The following is a 19,648-nucleotide window of genomic DNA, read 5'->3' as shown; positions in this document are numbered from 1 at the left end:
GGAAATGAAAATCTGGAAAAAAAATGAAAAACTCATTCCGGATAAAAAAATCCGTAATATAAAATTTCATTCTGGAAAAAAAAATTCAGAACACATATTTCAGAAATTTTTTTTAAGGACAGTTTCATCTTTTCCGCTGAGATCGAGTGCAGTGATATGGTGCAGGAAGCAATTGCCTAAATAGTTTTTTCTTGGTTTACAACAAAAGTTTTGTTACGAGTTTTACAAACATAACCTTATTTTTTTAATATAAATATCTGAAAATTTAAAATAAAGTAAAAATAGAAAATATTTTCAAAAACTAAACGAATCTTTGACCACCTACAAATGCTTTGGTTGTTTATACTATTAAGAATCAGGCTCTTTCTTTTTGCACCTCCATACTTACTTTCTTGTGGCACCCATAATAAATGTGAAAATACACTTTTGTTTTCCAGTACAAAAATAAATTAATCTTCAAACTCCACACATTTTTCCTTCTTTCACTCCAAACATCTCTAGAACCCCAAGTCACCCTAGCACTCCATTCGTGCTCGTTGAAGGTTTTTTAATGGTTCTTTACACACTTTGATAGCGTTTAGAAGTTCGTTTGTGGTTATGTGGGTGAAAAAGTTAGCTTTTGAATTGTATTTCACTCTTTTCTTCTTACTAGTTTGTCACTCATTTGAGGGTTCATAGTTTGTTTTTTTTTTAAAAATATTTCGGATTACATAATTCAAAATTATATTTCAGATTACATAATTTGGAAATTTTTGGTGTCCACTGACAAATTTATGCAGTTATTATTTTTAGGCCCAATTATATTACAACAATACTAAAAATTAATGTTAATGACGTATAAAGATGAGACTATTCAAGAGACCTATTAGTAAAATATTTAAAATTATGAGTTTGAGAGAAAATTGATTTGAGTTATAAATGGTAAAAGTGAATGATATTTAAAAGTGAGACTAACTTAAAACAAGAAAAAACTGAAATTAGAAAAATGTTGGGGGTGGAAATGCTCTTAAATTTCCATCAAACAAATTATGTAATAAAAATGTAGGAGTGAAGCAAGTATGTATTTCCTTGATTTTAAATGAATTTCATAATTTTGTTTAAATATTAGTTAACACTTTGGATGGTCTGAGAGAGCTTTCAGTTTTTCACTGTTGCACCGAGCGAGGAACAGTGGAATGGTTGGAGTATGAACTAACAGTGTGCAGTCCAAACAATAGTGCTTAACAATTTCACTATTTAGACCTTTTTTCACTTCATGTTAAAATATAAAGTGATTCCGCCACCACATGCCTTGAAGCTCCAAAACCGATACACCAATAATTTCTACATAATAAGCTTCCCTAAGCACTAGAAAGACTGAAAAACAACCTAGACATCGTCAAAAAATTCCATGCAGAGAATAATGAATTATGAGCAGGTTAGGTTGTACATCTTGAACTTTCTCACCTCTATTAATTTCAATTTCCTTTTCCTACATATGCTGCTGTTTCTCTAGTGGAAGTCTTTCAACAGTAAAACATTACACTCTTCACCTTCTCTTTCAGAGCTGGTAGTGGCCGAACTGACTCATCTTTTGATCTAGCACCTCGAGATTTAGCAATCTCATGAACATCTGGTTCCATGTAGAAACGAGCTCTGTATGCTGCCAAGTGAGCATAGTACGCAGGAGGCACTGTACACAAAGTTGACAAGTTATATTCCACAGGGGTGATTAATTTTCTACATGGAATCAACCGATACAAAATCCACAAATGCTGACTTTACATTCAGAAGTAAACATAATTTGCACATCTCAACATTTTTTTATAGATGAACTCATTTTAAATCAATACCCAAATTTCAAGATTTTGTTTCTGTTAAAATAAATGTGTACGAATTGTATGAGGAGTGTTGAGTGGCTCCTATGAGAGATTAAAACAGGTAAATGATGATAGAACTGATACAAGTACACATATTACGCAATAGCCAAAGACTTACCTACAGAAACAGATCGTGTACATCTTGCATATCTACAATCAAAATAATAAGATTATTTCATCACAATAATGGAGCAACAAGTTTTAGATGATGTGAGAGAGGTTATTTACGTGTAGCACAAGTTGTTGGTCAGAGATTGAATCTCATCAGCAGTGAATTTGTTCTCGTCCCACAGAACATGATAATGAGCTGGTCTACTTGTACCCTGTAAATTGCATTTATGTGAATCCGATACGAAGATCATTCTTTAACATCTTATTTTTCTTATACCCTATTTGATTGGTTATAAAAGAAGAGAGGAATATCTTATGCTTGTATTTGTAATGGAACAAAATCAAAGTTTAACCTAACACTAACATATCCCTTTAGTGTAGCCACATAGATATCACCATGATACCTGAATTCCCGCATGACTGCATAAATAGAAATCAAATTCCGTAGGATGACAGATCTTAGAATCCACCACGGTTCCTACATTAAAAATCAAAGTTGTTAAACTCCGGGGAGATATAATTACATTGCTGGAAGATGTAGTCGGAGAGTAATCCAAATAGAGAAATGTTATTTTACATTAAAATTTTACAACAGATTTACACAAAGGGGAGATAAGAAGAGAAGAGAGGAAAGAGGTGGAGAGAAAAATTGTTGTATAAATTATTTTGGCAAGCTATCTTGGTATATGCCTTGTTGGATTTCATGGATATCCTTAGATTGGTGAGATGCTCTAACGATAGAAAATGGAAGTTAAAATTTTTTACCAGGTAAGATATTCCCACTCTTATCAGTGCTGTTTCTGTCGTCATGATTGTTTGAGAATAGTCTGGTGTGATGCCGTTTTTGAACCACAACAAATGTTACCGGAGGTTGGTAACTCGGTTCCAAAGATGCACAAGCCTACACAGCAATCAAAGCATTAAACAAGGTCAGAGTGTCTTGCTAGCATTTATCGTCCAAGAAAATGTAAATAAATACAACTACAATATATCCAAGTACCTTACGGATGGCATCAAGCTCATACAACAAAACCTGGTAGAATTGTCCTTCACTTACCCCATCCCTGTAAATATATTTAATCACTATAAATAATATAGACAATCCTCCATTATCCCACTTGTATAACTGTAATATGTCCAAGTCCCTGGCTTCCTTTGCAAGAACACTTTTTTTTTCTTCAAATATTAGAACAGGTCAACCTTACCTGTAAAATATTATTCTCAACGGTTTTTGTCCAGTTGCCTTCTTAAATGAGAGTAACAGCTCTCTGCAGTAGCACAGAATAGTATGATTCATGATGGTAGCTGATGTTGAATAATTACAGGTAATCAATGCAAAACCATCAAGTGAAAAGGAAAAGCTTCAGCAAGAACAGAAACCTTTCTCATCAGGCAATTTAAACAATGTCAACAAAGACATTTTCAGGCTTAACAAGACAATCAAGTCAATACCTAATGAAAAATGGTCAGGCTGCTACTAAGTACCTGATCATGCCACCATAAACTATACCATGATGAGGATCCTTCCAACATTTAAAAAGATCTTGAATGAGTTCCTCACGATGAGGCTGAGCACATACTAATCCTGCATACTTTGTTACTTCCGGCCAGTCCTGGGAGGCTACAACCTGAATAACAGTAATCAGAAGACCAAATATATGGCAAGCTATATAAGTTATAGCCTATAGGATTTTGGAAATACTTACAGCAGCAATGGATGGACAAGGGTCCTCTCCAGATTCTGGATGGGTTACATCAGCTCCAAAAATTATTGTTGGAATGTCACTAACCAATGGGATCCTCCAACTTAGGGCATCCAAAAGTACTGTGTTCCTTCCTCCCAACTAAAAATGAAAAAAAAAGAAAGGTGGGTGAATATTAATGAGTAGAAAATAACCACTCTTTCGGATAGTAGTTTTGATAGATAACTTTAATTATATAAGAAGTTAAGAACATACCTTGACATTGATCTTTAGGGCCACATTTGCCAGATACTGTCTATTGATCTTGAATACGTGTTTTGAAAGGCAGCACTGAGAAATCAACCCCAGATCTGTTTCGCAGATTCTTTTGAGATCACCTGAAAGAAGAATTCGATTTTTAAGTGCGAGCATGAAATATGGAGTTATCATCCGCAGAAAAATTGGAATGACTACGGAGAAGATAAATGCTCAGACTGTTTTTCCTGGAAAGACGACAAGGAATGTAGTAGTAAGATACTAGAACCTCTCAGAGGGCAAAAGTTTAAATTTTCATATGCATGTAAAACAAAGAAAGTTGATCTATACTCTTAGAGTGAGGTACTACTAGAACCTTTTAACATTTCTATATACACCTCTGCCATGGTAGCTATGCTCATGAACTGATGCTAATGACTGGAAATATTGGAGTGACTTGGAATCATACCATACAGAGAGCCATTGTTGTCTGGAAGAATGGCAATCAGCAACTCCAGTTCTTTCCCACCTAGTTTATCTCGTACAGCAGAATGTACGTACTTCAAGGCTTTCTTTACCATATCAGGTCTTGCTGAATATATAGGAATCACAGGGTCTAGACTAAATTCCTGTGAAAAGAAAAAAATGTATACAGGTGTACAAGATAAATTGATAATGATATAGAATAACGAGAAAGAATGGTTATAATTGGAAAAGTGATGTGAACTGCTAGTGCTGCTCAAACAAGCAGTCTCTGATGTAAATCTTCTTAAAACGGTATAACCAAAATTTGAAACTTTACCATGCCTGAGATTTGGCACATTTGAACCAACTGTTGGCAAAACCCGCGAGCAATTTCTTGGATACTTCGTGAGAAATTGATACATGCCCAATATCTTACAGTGCTTCCGTTTATAACTTTCTACATTGAAATAACAACATTAAATTCAGCCTAGAAGTGGGAACAAGAATTTTTACTTTAACGTAAAAAAATTATAACTATATTTTTTTAATGTACGAGCTAACCTTGTTCATCATGTTCCATTGACCAACTTGTGGCAAGTGTTCTTTCTCTCTTCCAGTGTCGTGATATTTCAACTTAGAAGATAGAAGAGCCAAAATGTACTATCAGCAGAATGCCAAAAGCTAACAATAATTGACCAATTTAACTAAAGGAAAATTACCCATGGAGCAGGAAGAACCCGAGCTTCAACTGATGCAAGTTTGCTATCAATGCTGATACCAAACTCCTTTACATAGGGATTATACTCATAATTATTTTGTTGAATTGCCTGGTAGTACACAGGGAAAGTTATAAATTAATCTAACCAAACCACAGTACACACAAATTTTCTGTTAGTAAAGAGAAAAAATGACTGAAAAAGAAAACTTCAAACAACTGCAATTTATCACACATGACACGGCTCTTCAGTTTCCAATTGATTCTGACACAAATAAAAATATAAAGAAGAAAATAAAGGTTGGAGAGTGATATCAAGAATCCATGACAATGACCTGTAGAATGTCTGTCTCTTGTTCACGTGGTCTCTGGCACGAGACCTTCAGCAGAGAAGTTATCTGCTTTTCGTTAAGCCCTTTTGTATATCTCTGGCCCCCAACTATCTTACATGCCTGGGATAAGATTCACGACGAATTGTTCATTGAAACATAATGTACAAAGAAGAAAATAGGTTCAATAAATTGAACTAAGAGCTTACCTCCAAAGGCAAATAGTTCACCTTCTTTTGGCTTCCGACTTGAAGGCAGGGTAGATGAGAATATATAATTGTATATCCATACATTTCTTGAAAGTAATCAACGACTGATTTCATGTTCATTTTCTCATCGACAGGGAAACTGTTTGGAATAAAAGAGACAACAATTCCTTGAGAGGTAAATCTAAAAAATTCCATTTTGCACTGCAAAAGTTACAAAACCATACTTGAGCTCCCTTGTAGGTTGTGATGTCAATCCTGTAATCCTGTACTTCCTTCGAAAACTTCCTCTATGTGTAACTTCGACTTTCACACCTCTTAAGGCTTTCTTAATCTGCGTTAGTAGCACCACAATGATCTTTTGGTCAGATCTGCTTAAATGTTCTCATGGTTTACAAACTAAAAAGGTCATCAATTAAATTCTTCCATAGCCGAGAAAACGAACTTGATTTAAGATATTTAATCAACAATCTCAACCATTGCTTCACGCATTTGGATCAGAATAAGAAAACTTTTGCATTACATTCATTAGAATGCCTTTGGAGCACAAGGGCTTTTGGCGTTGCAGGATACATCACTTCACATTTTAAATCTCAATTTGAAACCCCATATGTCTTTACTCAAACAATCATTGTCAACACGGAGTTAGTGAAGACCATAGGGCATGCAAGCATCACTTATTTCGTTTAACTTGTGAGGATAATAGTGTCTGTAAATACAAGGATTGCTAGCTTCCATAGTGAAATAAACTTCATACCTTGACACGATCTGCATCTGACAGTGGCTTTGAGAGGACATCTTTTCCCAAAATTTGAACAACAAAGTCAATTACAGGGAGTGGTTCAATAAACGCCATTGATGACATGTCTGAGACAAGATTGAAAGAAGAATTAATCGAAAGGAAAGAAGCTGTTTAGTATTTAATATTGACAAATTATTGAGTGACAGTTTTAAAAAATCTGAGGTCGATAAAGTAAAACAAAAAAAATGAAAATATATATGGTGGAACTCTCACCAATATTAAGTGACAATCCCATCTGAGTAGGCCTTATACTTTGGTAGAAGCCACGCCATGATTCCAGGCCACCACCTAACTGCTGTGGTTTTCTTAAATCCGGAGAATAGAGAAACCTCCCAATTGACACGAAGCTAAACATGCAATTTAGCAAAATAAGACCCAAGAAACATTGAAACAAGAAGATAGCAATAGCCTTATTCAGTTCAAAAGGAGGCAATGGATACAATGTGGAAACACAAATGCACCTCTGAGCTGCAAGCTCCCTCAATACAATGTCAATGACAGTAAGCGCTTCTTGCGGGGTGTCCACTTGTTTCCCACTCAGAAGCTCACGTAATTGATGCATGCTAACACGAGCTGCAAACTTTATCACCACTTCAAATTCTCTTTCCCTGTCAAGAGTGATTAAAACTCTTTTTTTTTACTTTAATAACCCAAAATGCCACTTTCAAACTCCCAAAGTTTGGTGAGCAGTTAGGAACAAAACATTACGAAGATAACATGAGAAAGTTACTTGAACAATCATCACCTGGTACTACCAGTACCCTCATCATTCTCGCTCAATATTATGGAGAACTCTTTGGATGCAAAAGGAAGCAAGCCAGCAGTGTAGAGATTTCTTCCTCCATCATAAACAGGAAGCCTCATCCCCAAGTCAGTGTTCCTGTGAAGCCTCACCAACTCAGTTATGATGGCTTTGCTGGTTTTACGAGAAGTAACTTCAGGTGTTATTTTAACCTTCACAAAACACACGATTATCTCAGTAAAAATCCTTGACACAAATCAAATTATTAGTCTGTCTACTTTGTATCAGTTTGTTGTTCTAGATTTTGTTTTTACCAGAGAGTTGGACTTACATTGTAATGGCTCAAGTCAGAAACTGATATATCTGCCAGGAAGTGATTAGCTTTGACCAGACATTTTATCCCCAGCTGGCCATAGCCAGGTCTGGCAGGAAACACAAGACTTTTGCAATCAGAGGAAACCAATTCTGAGTCAAGTCCTGTTTCTTGAAATTTATCTTGTTTGCATTGGCTTCTTCTTCTATCTCTTCTTCTAAGGTCTTTTGATCTATGCAGAGCCGTCCAAGATTTCAGTTGAACTTCCGCTGGATCCTTCATTGCACTTGCCAAATAGTTCTGAAGAAAACAAGGAAAGAAACTTCACTTACGTTAGTCTCAAAGTGGAGTGGGAGGAACTAGAGGTGAGAGATTCCAACAAGGGATAAACTAAAAGGTTTATGGCAAAACAGCTTCCACGTTTTTACTGAGAACCATAACTCAGCTTATATGCACTGTCTTGAAGGAAGACAGGAGTTAAAGAAAGTACAAGGGTGGGAAAGGCATGAAGAGGCCTTGTAACGGCTGAAAGCTGAATAGAAGGGAAAATAAAAAATAAAAAAAGAAGAAAGGTATGGCATGGCATCAAATCTCGACAGTGTTTCATCTTCCCCTAGGCGCTGTACATTCTCTGAAACTGAAAGTGAAAAGATGGGGAGAAAAATAAAGTGACGTGCATACATGCAAAAGAACCAACAATCTCCTATAAAATTCCAATAACCATCGCTGCTCCCATTGGAACAGTGTGATGGCCTAATTTTGACTTACCACTTCATGTTTATGGGCACATATAATAATAAAAACTGTCCTCAAGTCCTCAACACCCTCACCACCATCCCCACTTTCCTTAAAAAAATGTAATGTTCCATAAGCTCACAACCACATGATAGGGTAGCCAAAGAAGTAGTGCAGGAAAAAAAATGCTTGTGGTGGACTATAGTTAATTATTTGTGGGGAGTGAATACTGTTAGTCCAAGGGGCCTTTAATTTTGGTGGTCCCAAAAGGATGTTTGAATTTTACCCTACTCCAAGTTCTTGGCAGGACAGTTTGTAAGATTGCATGTATAAATACCCTTTTCAGCGACCACAAAGGAGCTTTAACTCCTTCCCAAGTTGAATTACAACGACAGAACGGGACCCTAAAGCAGATTCACTAACCACACCACACCACACAACAGAAGGAGGGTAGCAGCAGCAGAGACAAGAGGCATAAAAAACAGGAGCAAGGAAGGAGTCAAAACAAAATTTGAAGCTAGGTTGTGCTTGGATATCCGGACAGTGTGCATGAACATGCCATAATGGCTGCCTGCCAAATGCCAAATGCCAATGTCAGTTGTACGTGCACCCAAGGGTAAATGCTGCAAACTATGGTGTGCCTGTCCCAAAAAATAAATAAATTGGATTTTGGCTCTTTTCTCTTTGTTTTTGTGGCATTTTGGATGGGGAGATGAGGGGAACTAGGGATAGCCAAGAATGGTACAAGTGATAGTAACTCTCTTCAACTATTTCGGATCATTACAAAGACACCAAGAACAATCATGTGTCCTGTCCCTTTCACTGGCTTCACACGACAGATAGAACATCCCAACAAAATAAATATATATATAATCAAAAACTCGTTCCCTAAGAAAATAAAGAAACAACGGTTGATTATAAATGAACTAGACCACCCATGTGAAGACTTTCATGCCCTTATTAATTCCTGAACCAAACCTCACTGTATGGCAAGCAGCAAAGGTTTCAGATTTTGTTCCTATGACAACATTATTGTTGCTGAGAGAAAAGAGAATTAATGTTGTTATTGGATGGATTGGTAAAGAGGCATTAATTTGCATACTGATGTTGTGGCCGAAGCTACCTGTCTGACTGCTTCTTTGGTCAATGTGATTTGATTTCTTTCGATTTTGTCACATCTAAGCTGTGAACTTTCCCACTGGGTATGCCCAGGGCCCCCTCTTCCTCTCTAATTCTTTTTATGCTTAGTTCATATCTCTCAAACTCTTCACAGCTCTCAGTTTTTAAGACCTCTCACACATTCAAACAAGATGGGACGTACTCCTTTTCACTTCTTATTTTGTTTATCTAAACCAACAAGAGAAGTAGAAGATCAAAGGAAAGGATACAATAAATGTTCTATAATTTTCAAGCATCGTCAAACAAAATTCAAAGCTGGTAAAAGTGTTTAGACAAAACTATTTCCTATCAGGTCATGTACTAAAAAATCAACAAAAACAGAAACCTTCGCCCGAGACCTACTACACCCTACAAACACCAAACCACACATCTCTTACCTACAATCGTTTTCACCATTACCAAACCACACATCTCTTACCTACAATCGTTTTCACCGTATCACGTGACCAAGTGACCAGTAGACAAAAGACATGATTTAGATATAAGTGATAGTTAGCCCAACCATTGCTAATGTAATTGTTCTTATTAAATACATTATTTTTTCTTCTTATTTTTTTAAATTCAATTCATGAAAGCAAGGTATGTCTTTAGGGTATGAGAAAACCATATTTTCATCTTTTATCATTTGGCAATAAATTCTCAACCTACCATAAATTTTAACATATAATTACACATCAATATTTTTTGTTTGTTTTAGTAAACAGTCATTCTAGCCATTAAAGGTGGTAGATGCTATTATATCAGTTTCCAAAATAAATATGTTAAATAAATTCTTAAACTAGGTTAGCATTGTTCTTAGCAAAATGTTTCAAATATCTTTTAAATTTGGTAAGATCACTCCACATTATTATTTTTATTGAATTTTGATTTTGCTCTTTTTTTTTTTACTTTTTCGAAAATGTGGAGTACTTGAAAAGATACTTTGTCAATTAAGTTATTATTTTTCTTAGTATAAGTGTTCTTTTGAAGGTTTTAAAAGATACTTTGTCTCATTTATACTATTTTGTAGTAGATTTTCTAGAGTTTAAAATTTTCGTAGACTCATTGTTTAATGTAGTAATAAAGGTTGATAATCCATATTAGTTTTCTTAATTATTTTATGTGATTAGTGAAGATTTAAAGTCGGAACTATAACAATGACCTGACATGCCAAGGCGACATGCGTCTTGATGACTTCATGTATAGATGATCTCAGTTCTCTATATGTCGAACAACTATTCCGATGTTTAGAGATGTCAAGATGTGTTATACTTAGTGAATGTTTTGTCTTATATTGTACATTAACTCTTAAGCTCGAGTAATTTTTGTGAAGTTATAAAGAGTTTAGGAAAAACACATTAAATGTTGTTTTCTCACTATCCAGGAGATACATAAGGATCTGATTGTATCCAGAATAAACATCAAAGAAACTTAAGATTTGATTACCTATCACCCCATCAATTAGGCAATTTATACTAGAAAGGGGGTAAGCATCTTTTAGACATATTTTTTTTAGGTCGGTGTAATCAATGCACATTCACCACTTTTTGTTCCCTTTTTACCAACACGTTGTTAGTTATTGGACTTTCGAATGAACCCGACATTTAACAAGTTTTCAACCTCTTTATTCGCTATTAGCATCTTTTCTTCTCCCAACCTTCTTTTCTTTTGTTGAAATGCTCAACTTTCTCGATTATCTCAGAGATATTGAATACCTACAAAATACTCCGTCAATCAAGTTAGTATTTTTTAAATATAAGTATTCTTCTAAAAGTTTTAAAAGTGTCTTAGGGATCATGTCCTATTATACTATCTTGGAGTGACTTTTACCCATGAGCTTGATAGAGACCCAAATCTTCCCAGACCCATTGTTTAATGTGGTAATAAAGGTGATAATCCAAATTAGCTTCTTTAATTATTTTACATGATTAGTAAAGATTTACAATCCAGTTGATAGTAATAACTGAACATGTCAATGTGACACGTGTCTTTATGACTTCATGTATACATTATCTCAGTTCTCTGTATATGAAACGATTCTTTCTATGTTATGAGATGATGAAATGTGTTATACTTAGTAAATATTTTGTCTTTAATCATAATATAAAGTAATTATCATCCGGTTATTTTTTAGAAAAAGAATATGCTCTTTCCTTAAAAAGATAATATGCTTTCAATAGTGAGAGGGTGATGATAATTATGGTTATAATATGCCACTTTTGCATATTGGATTTTCTCTCTCTTTTGGCTATGTAAATTTTTCATGTTTAAACTTTAAAAACTACAAGAAAATTGATAAGGGAGCCGTACTGCAAATGGTAGAAAGGAAGAAATAATATTAATTTGATAAGAAAAATAGAGAGTGAGTGGTGAAAGTGTCACTGTCCTCTGATATTTTGTCTATATGATATGTGTTGCATTGTTTGCCTGATTCAGCACCAACTCCTTCACCTAAGGCGATCTTACTAAGATCATGATCAAATAAAGATTCCTGGCCCAGATTCGTTTCGTTCAACCCCAAGGAAGGATCATATTCATAGGTACGACAAAAAAAACACGAGGGAGGGGGAAGGGGTGTTTCAAAATAAAAAGATTTATGCTATTTTTCATTCAAAACAAAAATTAACGTAAAAAGAAGAAAATAACTGTAGGTTTCATAGGGGCGAAAACAGAGAAGGAAAGGAATGAAAATGATGAAAAATGTTTGTTGTTTAGTGAGATAAAAAGTGTTGAATTTTTTTTCCGAAACAACAAATAAGACATAAAAACAAAAGAATGTTAATTTGCACAGAAGTTTTGTTTCAAGTGCGACACATTCAATTATATGACATTCATTTCTAATCAAATTTGTGTCTTCCATAATCTACTGGGCTCTCCTCTATTTCTAAACAATAATCTCCTTCGCTCCTTGTGTCTTGTTTTTTATTCATATTATAAAACCCAAATTGATTTTATTTAACTTAGAAAGTCTTTTCGTGGATTATTTTTTATCCGTATATCTTAAATGGTACGTGGAATACATTAATATTCTGTGGTGTTCATCAAAACTCTAATTTTGTTTTGCATAAATAGTGTTTTAAATTAACCTCACTTTAGTATTGAAATAGAGGTTTTTGAAGAAATTAAGTTTTGGGGAGTTAAATCCTCTTAAGAATGGTGATATTAAAATAATGAAAAGTAAGATATTTATTTTTGAAGCACATTCCAACATTGGTGGTAGAATAAAGAGGGAGAGCATCCTTTTTGTAGGGTCTTGGAAATAGGACCTCTTTTATTTCCTCTTTACGTTAGACACTACACTATGTGATGAGTCTTGGCACTGTTTTGAAATGGGAAAATAGGGTACAAGGACCAAGATATGTAATCAGATCCCATATCACCAACTCACTCTACAATAATGGGGAACATCTATGAAATCACAAAATTAAATCAAAACAAAACATCTTCTTTTCCTTTTAAATATCTCTCCAACCCAAACAACCTCTTCATGTTGCACTTTGTTATTTCAACACCAAGGTCAATTAGGAAACCTTTTTCAAGGAGCCAAGTTATGTAAGTTAAGATTCATATGACTTGTAACTTTGTTGTTAAGAAAATGTTTGGCTTAATTAGCTGTAATTTTGCTTTTTAATTCCTTTATAACTTTAATCTCTTATTTTTAATTATCTGTAATTTTTTTGTTTCAATTTTTTTTATACAATTTCGATCCTTCATTTTTAGTAATATATTAAATCTCTCTAAAGTTACACTTGGTAACAAGGTATGTAAAAAAAAGTTATGAGAAAAGTATGTTTTTCTTCGATATGATGGTGTGATGTTTAAAGTAACAAAAACTTACAAACAAAGAAACTTCAAATTAAATAAAGTTACCGGTATGTAAAAACTAAGAGATTAATATTGTATAAAAAATATTAAAATTAATAGATAATTAAGAATTAAGGAACTAAAATTACATAAAAAATAAAAAAAATACAGATTTTACATAATATATTACAAAAATTCCTATTAAGCCAAAATATTTTGTCAAGATTTCTCAAGCAAAAGTTCTATCTATTAGAAAACTTATAATTGATATTAAACTTTTAATCGTCTTATTATAACATCTCGTATTAATTAGTAAAGGAAAAATATGTTAATATGTTAATATTTTATATTTTTAAATATTAAATATAGACTTTCTCTCTATTCACATAAAAAAATACTATATTGATTGAATCAAATGTAAAAATAATAATTCCGAAAACTATTTAATATTGTTATTTCAAAAATATTTTTATATTTAGTTCAATGAACCATATGCAATAAACATGACTAAGAGTAATTTAGAAAATGTAGTCCTATTTTGTAAGAAATTAATAATATTAACTTCATATTTCATATTTTTTATTTTCTTTTTTTAATAATATTTTTTTAATGTGATGACAAATAATTATTGTTACTTGAAGTAGTATAATGATGCCTAACATGAAAACTTTTTATATAAAAATAAAATAAAATTAATAATATTAACTGAACCTAACTATCATTTTTAATAAATAAAAAATTAATTAAATTTTTTGGTATACCCGAGTATTATGTAACATTTTTTATAAAATATTAAAATCAATTGAAAATCGGTTGAAAAAAGATTTATTAATATTACCATTGCATAAATAAATAAAATGGAATAATAATACACAACCTTCTTGGATAACTTTTATAAAGATAAATAATTGTATCCCTTTATTTTATTCAATAATTAAGTAATGTTATACGTGGGCATTAGCGATAGCCCTAAAAAAATGAAAAACGGAATTAGCAATACTGCTGTCATACACACACACAAAAACACTATGTATTAAAAAAACAATAATGAAAAGGTACAGATTCATTTGATTTGAAATAAAATGTTTTTATTATAAAAATATTATTATTTTTCGTATTTAGAGTTGTTAAAAGTTCATATATACACACAATATAAAAAATTATTAAATAAAATTTAAATTTTATTATATTATATTTCGTACAAAATTTTAAAGTAATATATTGAATGAAGTTATTTATTGGGGGTAATTATAAAAACACTCACGTGTGTAGGAAAAATTCATTGAAATCAAAGAATATTTTTTTATAGATAAAAGTTATACAGAATTCTTTGATGTTTTTTTCTAATTAAAATTATAATTTCATCTTAGTAACTCATTGTTTTAAAGTTAGGTTGGAGGTTAACAAAAAATGTCATGAAAAATACTTTAAATATTGTATTTATCTAAGTTTTCTCCAACTTTTATTTTCAGAAAACATGTTTAGACATTTTAAAAAATTTATAACTAATAATAAAGCATATATTAACAATTTAAAATAATCATAATACCTAAAAGTCACGGTAATCACCATTTCTGAATATAAAAAAGCTTTTATTTAGTTTCCATCATCTTTATTTTGAAAATTAATAGAAATACAAATCCATTCTATTCAAATTTGTTTAATGTTTTGATAAAAATAATCACTAATTTTTTTTATTAAATATCAACTAATTTAGAGATAGAAAAATACATTTCTATATAAAATACATTTTATTATTAATTAAAAATTAAAAATTAATTTATAAATTAATATTTAATATTAACTATCAAAATTTTAGTTACTAATACTTTAGATTTTAAATTATTTTTTAATTAAATTAGTGAGTTAATAGCTAAAATTTTGGTAATTAATATTAAATATCAATTCAGAAACTACTTTATAATTTTTTATTTAAATATCAATATTTTTTAATTTATAAAATAGTATCTAACTTAGTCAATATAATGAACTTTTATTTTTTATTTTTAAATTAGTTGATATTTAATATTTTTTTTAGTAAATAGTTTATTTTAATATTTATTTTCCTATTAAATAAAATATTAATTTTATTATAACTTTTAACTATTAATTGTGGAGTAGAAAAATAAAAAAATAAATCTAAATGAGAGGAAATTTAATTGAATAGACTATAAATACACAAGAAAGTTTGTATTACAGATTTATAATAAAAAATATTATTTAATATTTTAATCTATGTCAAAAATAATTAAAAAATATTAGAAAAGTTAATTTCAACACGTATATGATTTTTAATATCATTAATAATTCAATACATAAAAGAGAGAAAATTAGATATTTTGATAAAGTAAAGTTATATAGTATATAGTTTTATTTTGTCTCTATTCGTGTATAAGTTTAAAAAGTACTAAATATACATTATGAAATATTTTGATTACTTAAAAAAAAGTTGTTAATTTTTATTTTAAGTATAATAATATTTTTCTTTTTCAATTAAAAAAACATGTTTATTTCCTTATACACTTGATGTATACAAGAAAACAAATCATTATTAGTTTTTATGTGAATAAAGTAAAATATACTTTAATTTCATTTTATAACCAAATTTAAATATGTTTCACATTTTTGTGACAAATTTTAAAGAAATAAATAATTAAGTTTTTATTATTGACATTGTTAACGCTCATATATATCTTAAACATTTTATATGTTATATATAAAATTATAAAATTATTTGTCATTGCATATATGGTTTTATCTAAAGTTTAATTAATTTTAATCATGTTCTCAATTAAATAAAAAGTATATATATTTATAACTATTATATATGTGTTAGAAATTATATTGAATTTAAATTCAGGGTAAGAGTTTGGGAGAATATTATTATTGAGCAGGTAAAGTACTAGTTGTGGGAGAATATTATTGTTGAGAGAGTTTGGACACGTATTGCAATGATGACAAAATGACTAAGTGAGACCCTACTAGCAACCCATTACCCATCAAAACAAACAAGAACAAAAAAAGGAAAAGAATCATTCAGGAGAGTCATACATTAAACCCAGTGTCTTACTACTTTCTGGGTTATGGATTTTGGGAGAAACATCATACATATAGAGTGTGCCAAAACTCATAAAACAAATGGGAAAATATTGTTTTTAAGTTAAAAGACTCTTATGAGTATGACTAGTCTGAATAAGAAATAATGGAGAGAGAGCATAGTTAGTAGAAAACCAAACCTTGTGCTTTACGCCATGTATCTTATGCAGCAATCCGTGCGGATTGTTGTAACTGCTGCCTTTGCTTTTAATGCCTGCAACACTGTGCTCTAACTACGCCAAACTTCAAATATCAACTCAACCTTTTCAACCTCTAACCTCCCTTTACCTGCTTGCAATCAACCTACACAAAATATTATATACTGTAAATGGTTTATACTATAACAAACAGGTTTTCATTATGTAAGGTGTTGAAACACATGAGTGTGAACCGCATGCAGCTAGCTATAGACCACCAAAACGTTTCACTCTAGAGTACCCTCTTTGTCGGCTTACAACTACTTTTTGCTGCCATAGACTGCTAGTGTAGTGGATGACATTACATTTAAAGAAAGCTAAAACTGGTTTATCATCACGTTAAAGACACGGGACAATACATTAGCAGCAAATATGGGAATAGGGTGTTGAAGCAATGAAGCTATGTTTGCTAACTCTATATAGCCTGAATCTGATAGTCTGAATTGAAAACTTCATTCATACAAAGGCAACTAGAGTCTAGAGTACTTTCTTTCTTGCTTGGATTCAGTGAAACTAGATATGTTCTTTTGTAACAGAACTGAAACAACCTCAAAAAGCAATGTTTCTAAGTAATTGATGGGAAAGCAGAAAAGGAAATTGAAACATGGACTACTTCACCATGCATGACCTTGAGATAAACTAATTTATGACAAACTGTGAATGAGTTAACGAGATTTTAGAATTTCTTCAGGTTGAGAGAAGGGGTGGGAAGAGGAAGCAAACAAACAGAAGTTGGAGATAGATTTGGGGACCTGAGCAGAGCAGACCAGGTGCTTATTAGGGAGGCTTCACTTTCTGCTATTGATAAAGCATGTATGAAAGAACACTACTCTAAGAAAACAGTACTCCTCCTCACTCAGTGCCTTTAAGAAAGAAGCAACAGAAGTGAAACGAGTTTTGAAAGCGTGCCACTGATTATCAAAAAGGGGGAACACTACGAGACCTTTTACCTTTTGGGAACCATAAAAGAAACGTATAGCTAGCATTGCATGGTATATAATATTAAAAAGAATAATTGCAGAAAGGAGGATTTTGATCAATTTCGATGACATGTAGTAGAGTGAGAAAAAGTATGATTATCCATATGGTAAGGTGTGAGATTCCATAAGTAAATACACACAAGAGAAAGAAAGGAGGTTTGGCAGTGCTAAGTGGTGCCTACTATGTTTTCTGCAAAGGTTAAATTCAGTGCACTTGTAGGTGGAGCAATTGCAGTGTAAGTGTGCTTTTATTGGTTTGTGAAATGTGTAACCAAGATATGTTATATGAGAAAGAGTTAAAGGAGGAAAAGAAAGTCTGTGTCAGCTTCTTTGACGGAAATATGACCGGTCGGAAATTGAGATTCCGGAGACTATGTGTCAGTAAAGTGAGAGAGAAAGAGAAAAGAAAGAGAAGAGAGGAGAGGGTGAAGCACATGTGCATTGCTGGGTCGAACTTTTATAAAGGAAAGGAAAGGAACCAGCCTGGGCACTGCATACCAGGGCCACCCCACCCTCGTTTTTTTACACTATTTGATTTTGATTCTATAAAATGTTAAAGGACAGAAAAAAAAACATATTAAACTATTATCCATGTAAATGAAATGTAATCTAATAAATTGACAACTTTGTTTGCGAAGAGCATGAAAGGTTTTATTCATCTTCCCTCTCATTTTTTTAAATTATTTTGCAGTCGATATTATTAACAGGGATGAAGAATATTTAGATTGTGATGATTAGTGAGATTTAGAGGGATAGGAATAAAATTATTTTTAAAGACCAGATATTAAATTATTTTAAGATTTTTTATTTGATTCAATTAAAGGTTTAGTATTGAATATCTACTAAATATTCTTCTTGGTGTATTGATCTTTTAGTTTGTCTTTATTTTTTTTAATTATACTGTGTTTAATTTTTTATAAGGATAGTTTTAGAGTATTTATCGGAAAGGTGTTTCGAGGTTAAGTTATGATAGTTTTTACAAACGAGATTATTTTTATTTATGTAAATGGATTGGATCACCTAAAGTGATTATCTTTTTTATATATATATATATATTATTTTATTGCTGATAAAAAAATGTTTAAAAACTATCATTATAAACTTTAATATTTAAATGATTTGTATCCTTTGTAGTGTAAAAGAAGAGTTGTCCTTAGTTGAGGGATGAAGATTAGAAGGTATATAACAGCACACGTGAATTTTTTTTAAGAATAAAGTGCATAATTATCTGTTTTACTATCATAAATATTTTATATTCGTATTCCTTCTAATTATCTGCTTCTTACCTTAAATGGATGTTACGTAAGATATGCATGAAGTAATGTGAAGGATTTGTATTTTCTTGGGTGACACAAGGTGGATTACAAAACAAGAGTGAGAGGCTTGAAAATTGAATGCCTCGATGATATATAAATATATTATAGTTGCAATTATTTACACACAAAAAAAGTTTGTTATAAAAGAGGGTTTGATTTGATTGGTCAGAATACATTATGAAAAAATTATATTTTTGACAATACAAATGTGATAATTTAAAAAAAAACTATAAATTTATAAAAAAAATATTAAAATAAGAATATTGAAAATTGTAAAGTGAGTATAGAAAAAAAAAAAAGTAGATTTTCAATATATCATTATTCATATATTATTGCGTGCAATGGAAGTTTTCAAATTTTGTCAAGTTGGAGGCATCTCCAATATACAAAAAAATCTCTATTATATATATATATATATATATATATATATATTATTTTATTTTATTTTATTATTTTTTTTTAAAATAAGATTTTACACTTTTTTTTTTATGTAACTTCGTATCTTAAACAACTCACTGGGAGAGCTTGTTTGGTTTGCCTTTGAGGAAGAAAACTTAGAAGGAACAAAATAGTGTCATTGGCACAAACTTCTTTTTACGTACGATGAATGAAACTAACTTCTAAACATACACTTAATTTTTTTCTTCAATCAAGAAACTTATTAAAATTTTCAATGGATCCTACAATATATATTTCTTTACATTTTATTATTATTCTTATTTCAATTTATTAGTATATATGAATGGAAATTGTAAAATAATCAATAAATACATAGTACATTTTAATTAAATAAATAATTTAGTTTGAAAGTTCAACTACGTAAAAAAATGTAGATTAAAATTAATAATATCTTTTAAAATACGTCAATCAACATAAAGTAATC

The 19,648-nt window shown here is 31.3% G+C and overlaps 1 protein-coding gene across 4 annotated transcripts; it reads right to left on the bottom strand.

Moving 5' to 3' along the window:
- Window positions 1–1,200: 1,200 nt before the first annotated feature.
- LOC137807485 (protein argonaute PNH1) lies at window positions 1,201–17,883 on the bottom strand. 4 transcript variants are annotated; one of them, XM_068608147.2, is made up of 24 exons: window positions 17,632–17,883; window positions 16,413–16,575; window positions 7,498–7,779; window positions 7,170–7,378; window positions 6,886–7,032; window positions 6,638–6,771; window positions 6,380–6,489; window positions 5,850–5,956; window positions 5,626–5,764; window positions 5,423–5,539; window positions 5,092–5,199; window positions 4,934–5,005; window positions 4,710–4,829; window positions 4,377–4,536; window positions 3,929–4,050; window positions 3,677–3,814; window positions 3,456–3,598; window positions 3,176–3,238; window positions 2,971–3,034; window positions 2,736–2,871; window positions 2,375–2,448; window positions 2,088–2,182; window positions 1,978–2,009; window positions 1,201–1,672 (listed from the first exon to the last, which is right to left on the bottom strand). In XM_068608147.2, the coding sequence occupies exons 3-24, from the start codon at window positions 7,759–7,761 to the stop codon at window positions 1,506–1,508; spliced, it is 2,721 nt and encodes a 906-aa protein (XP_068464248.1). In that variant the 5' UTR covers window positions 7,762–7,779; window positions 16,413–16,575; window positions 17,632–17,883; the 3' UTR covers window positions 1,201–1,505. The 4 variants fall into 4 exon arrangements, with proteins under 4 accessions (XP_068464248.1, XP_068464249.1, XP_068464250.1 ...); XM_068608148.2 differs by having other exon boundaries at window positions 17,222–17,876; XM_068608149.2 differs by lacking the exons at window positions 16,413–16,575; window positions 17,632–17,883 and adding an exon at window positions 8,248–8,421.
- Between the last annotated feature and the right edge of the window lie 1,765 nt (window positions 17,884–19,648).

The sequence above is a fragment of the Phaseolus vulgaris genome, chromosome 3 (genome assembly GCF_051622355.1).
Source record: "Phaseolus vulgaris cultivar YP4 chromosome 3, ASM5162235v1, whole genome shotgun sequence".
Classification (NCBI taxonomy): domain Eukaryota; kingdom Viridiplantae; phylum Streptophyta; class Magnoliopsida; order Fabales; family Fabaceae; genus Phaseolus; species Phaseolus vulgaris.
Note: the sequence above shows the minus strand (reverse complement) of the source record. Positions and strands in the feature narration are given on the sequence as shown.

Excerpts from the sequence above, each read along its gene's own strand:
- LOC137807485 (XM_068608147.2), bottom strand. The coding sequence starts at position 7,761 with ATGAAGGATCCAGCGGAAGTTCAACTGAAATCTTGGACGGCTCTGCAT. Across the intron at positions 5,765-5,849 it reads CAACCTACAAGGGAGCTCAA|TTTCCCTGTCGATGAGAAAA; the intron begins GTATGGTTTTGT and ends TATTCCAAACAG. Across the intron at positions 5,006-5,091 it reads GGGTTCTTCCTGCTCCATGG|TTGAAATATCACGACACTGG; the intron begins GTAATTTTCCTT and ends CTATCTTCTAAG.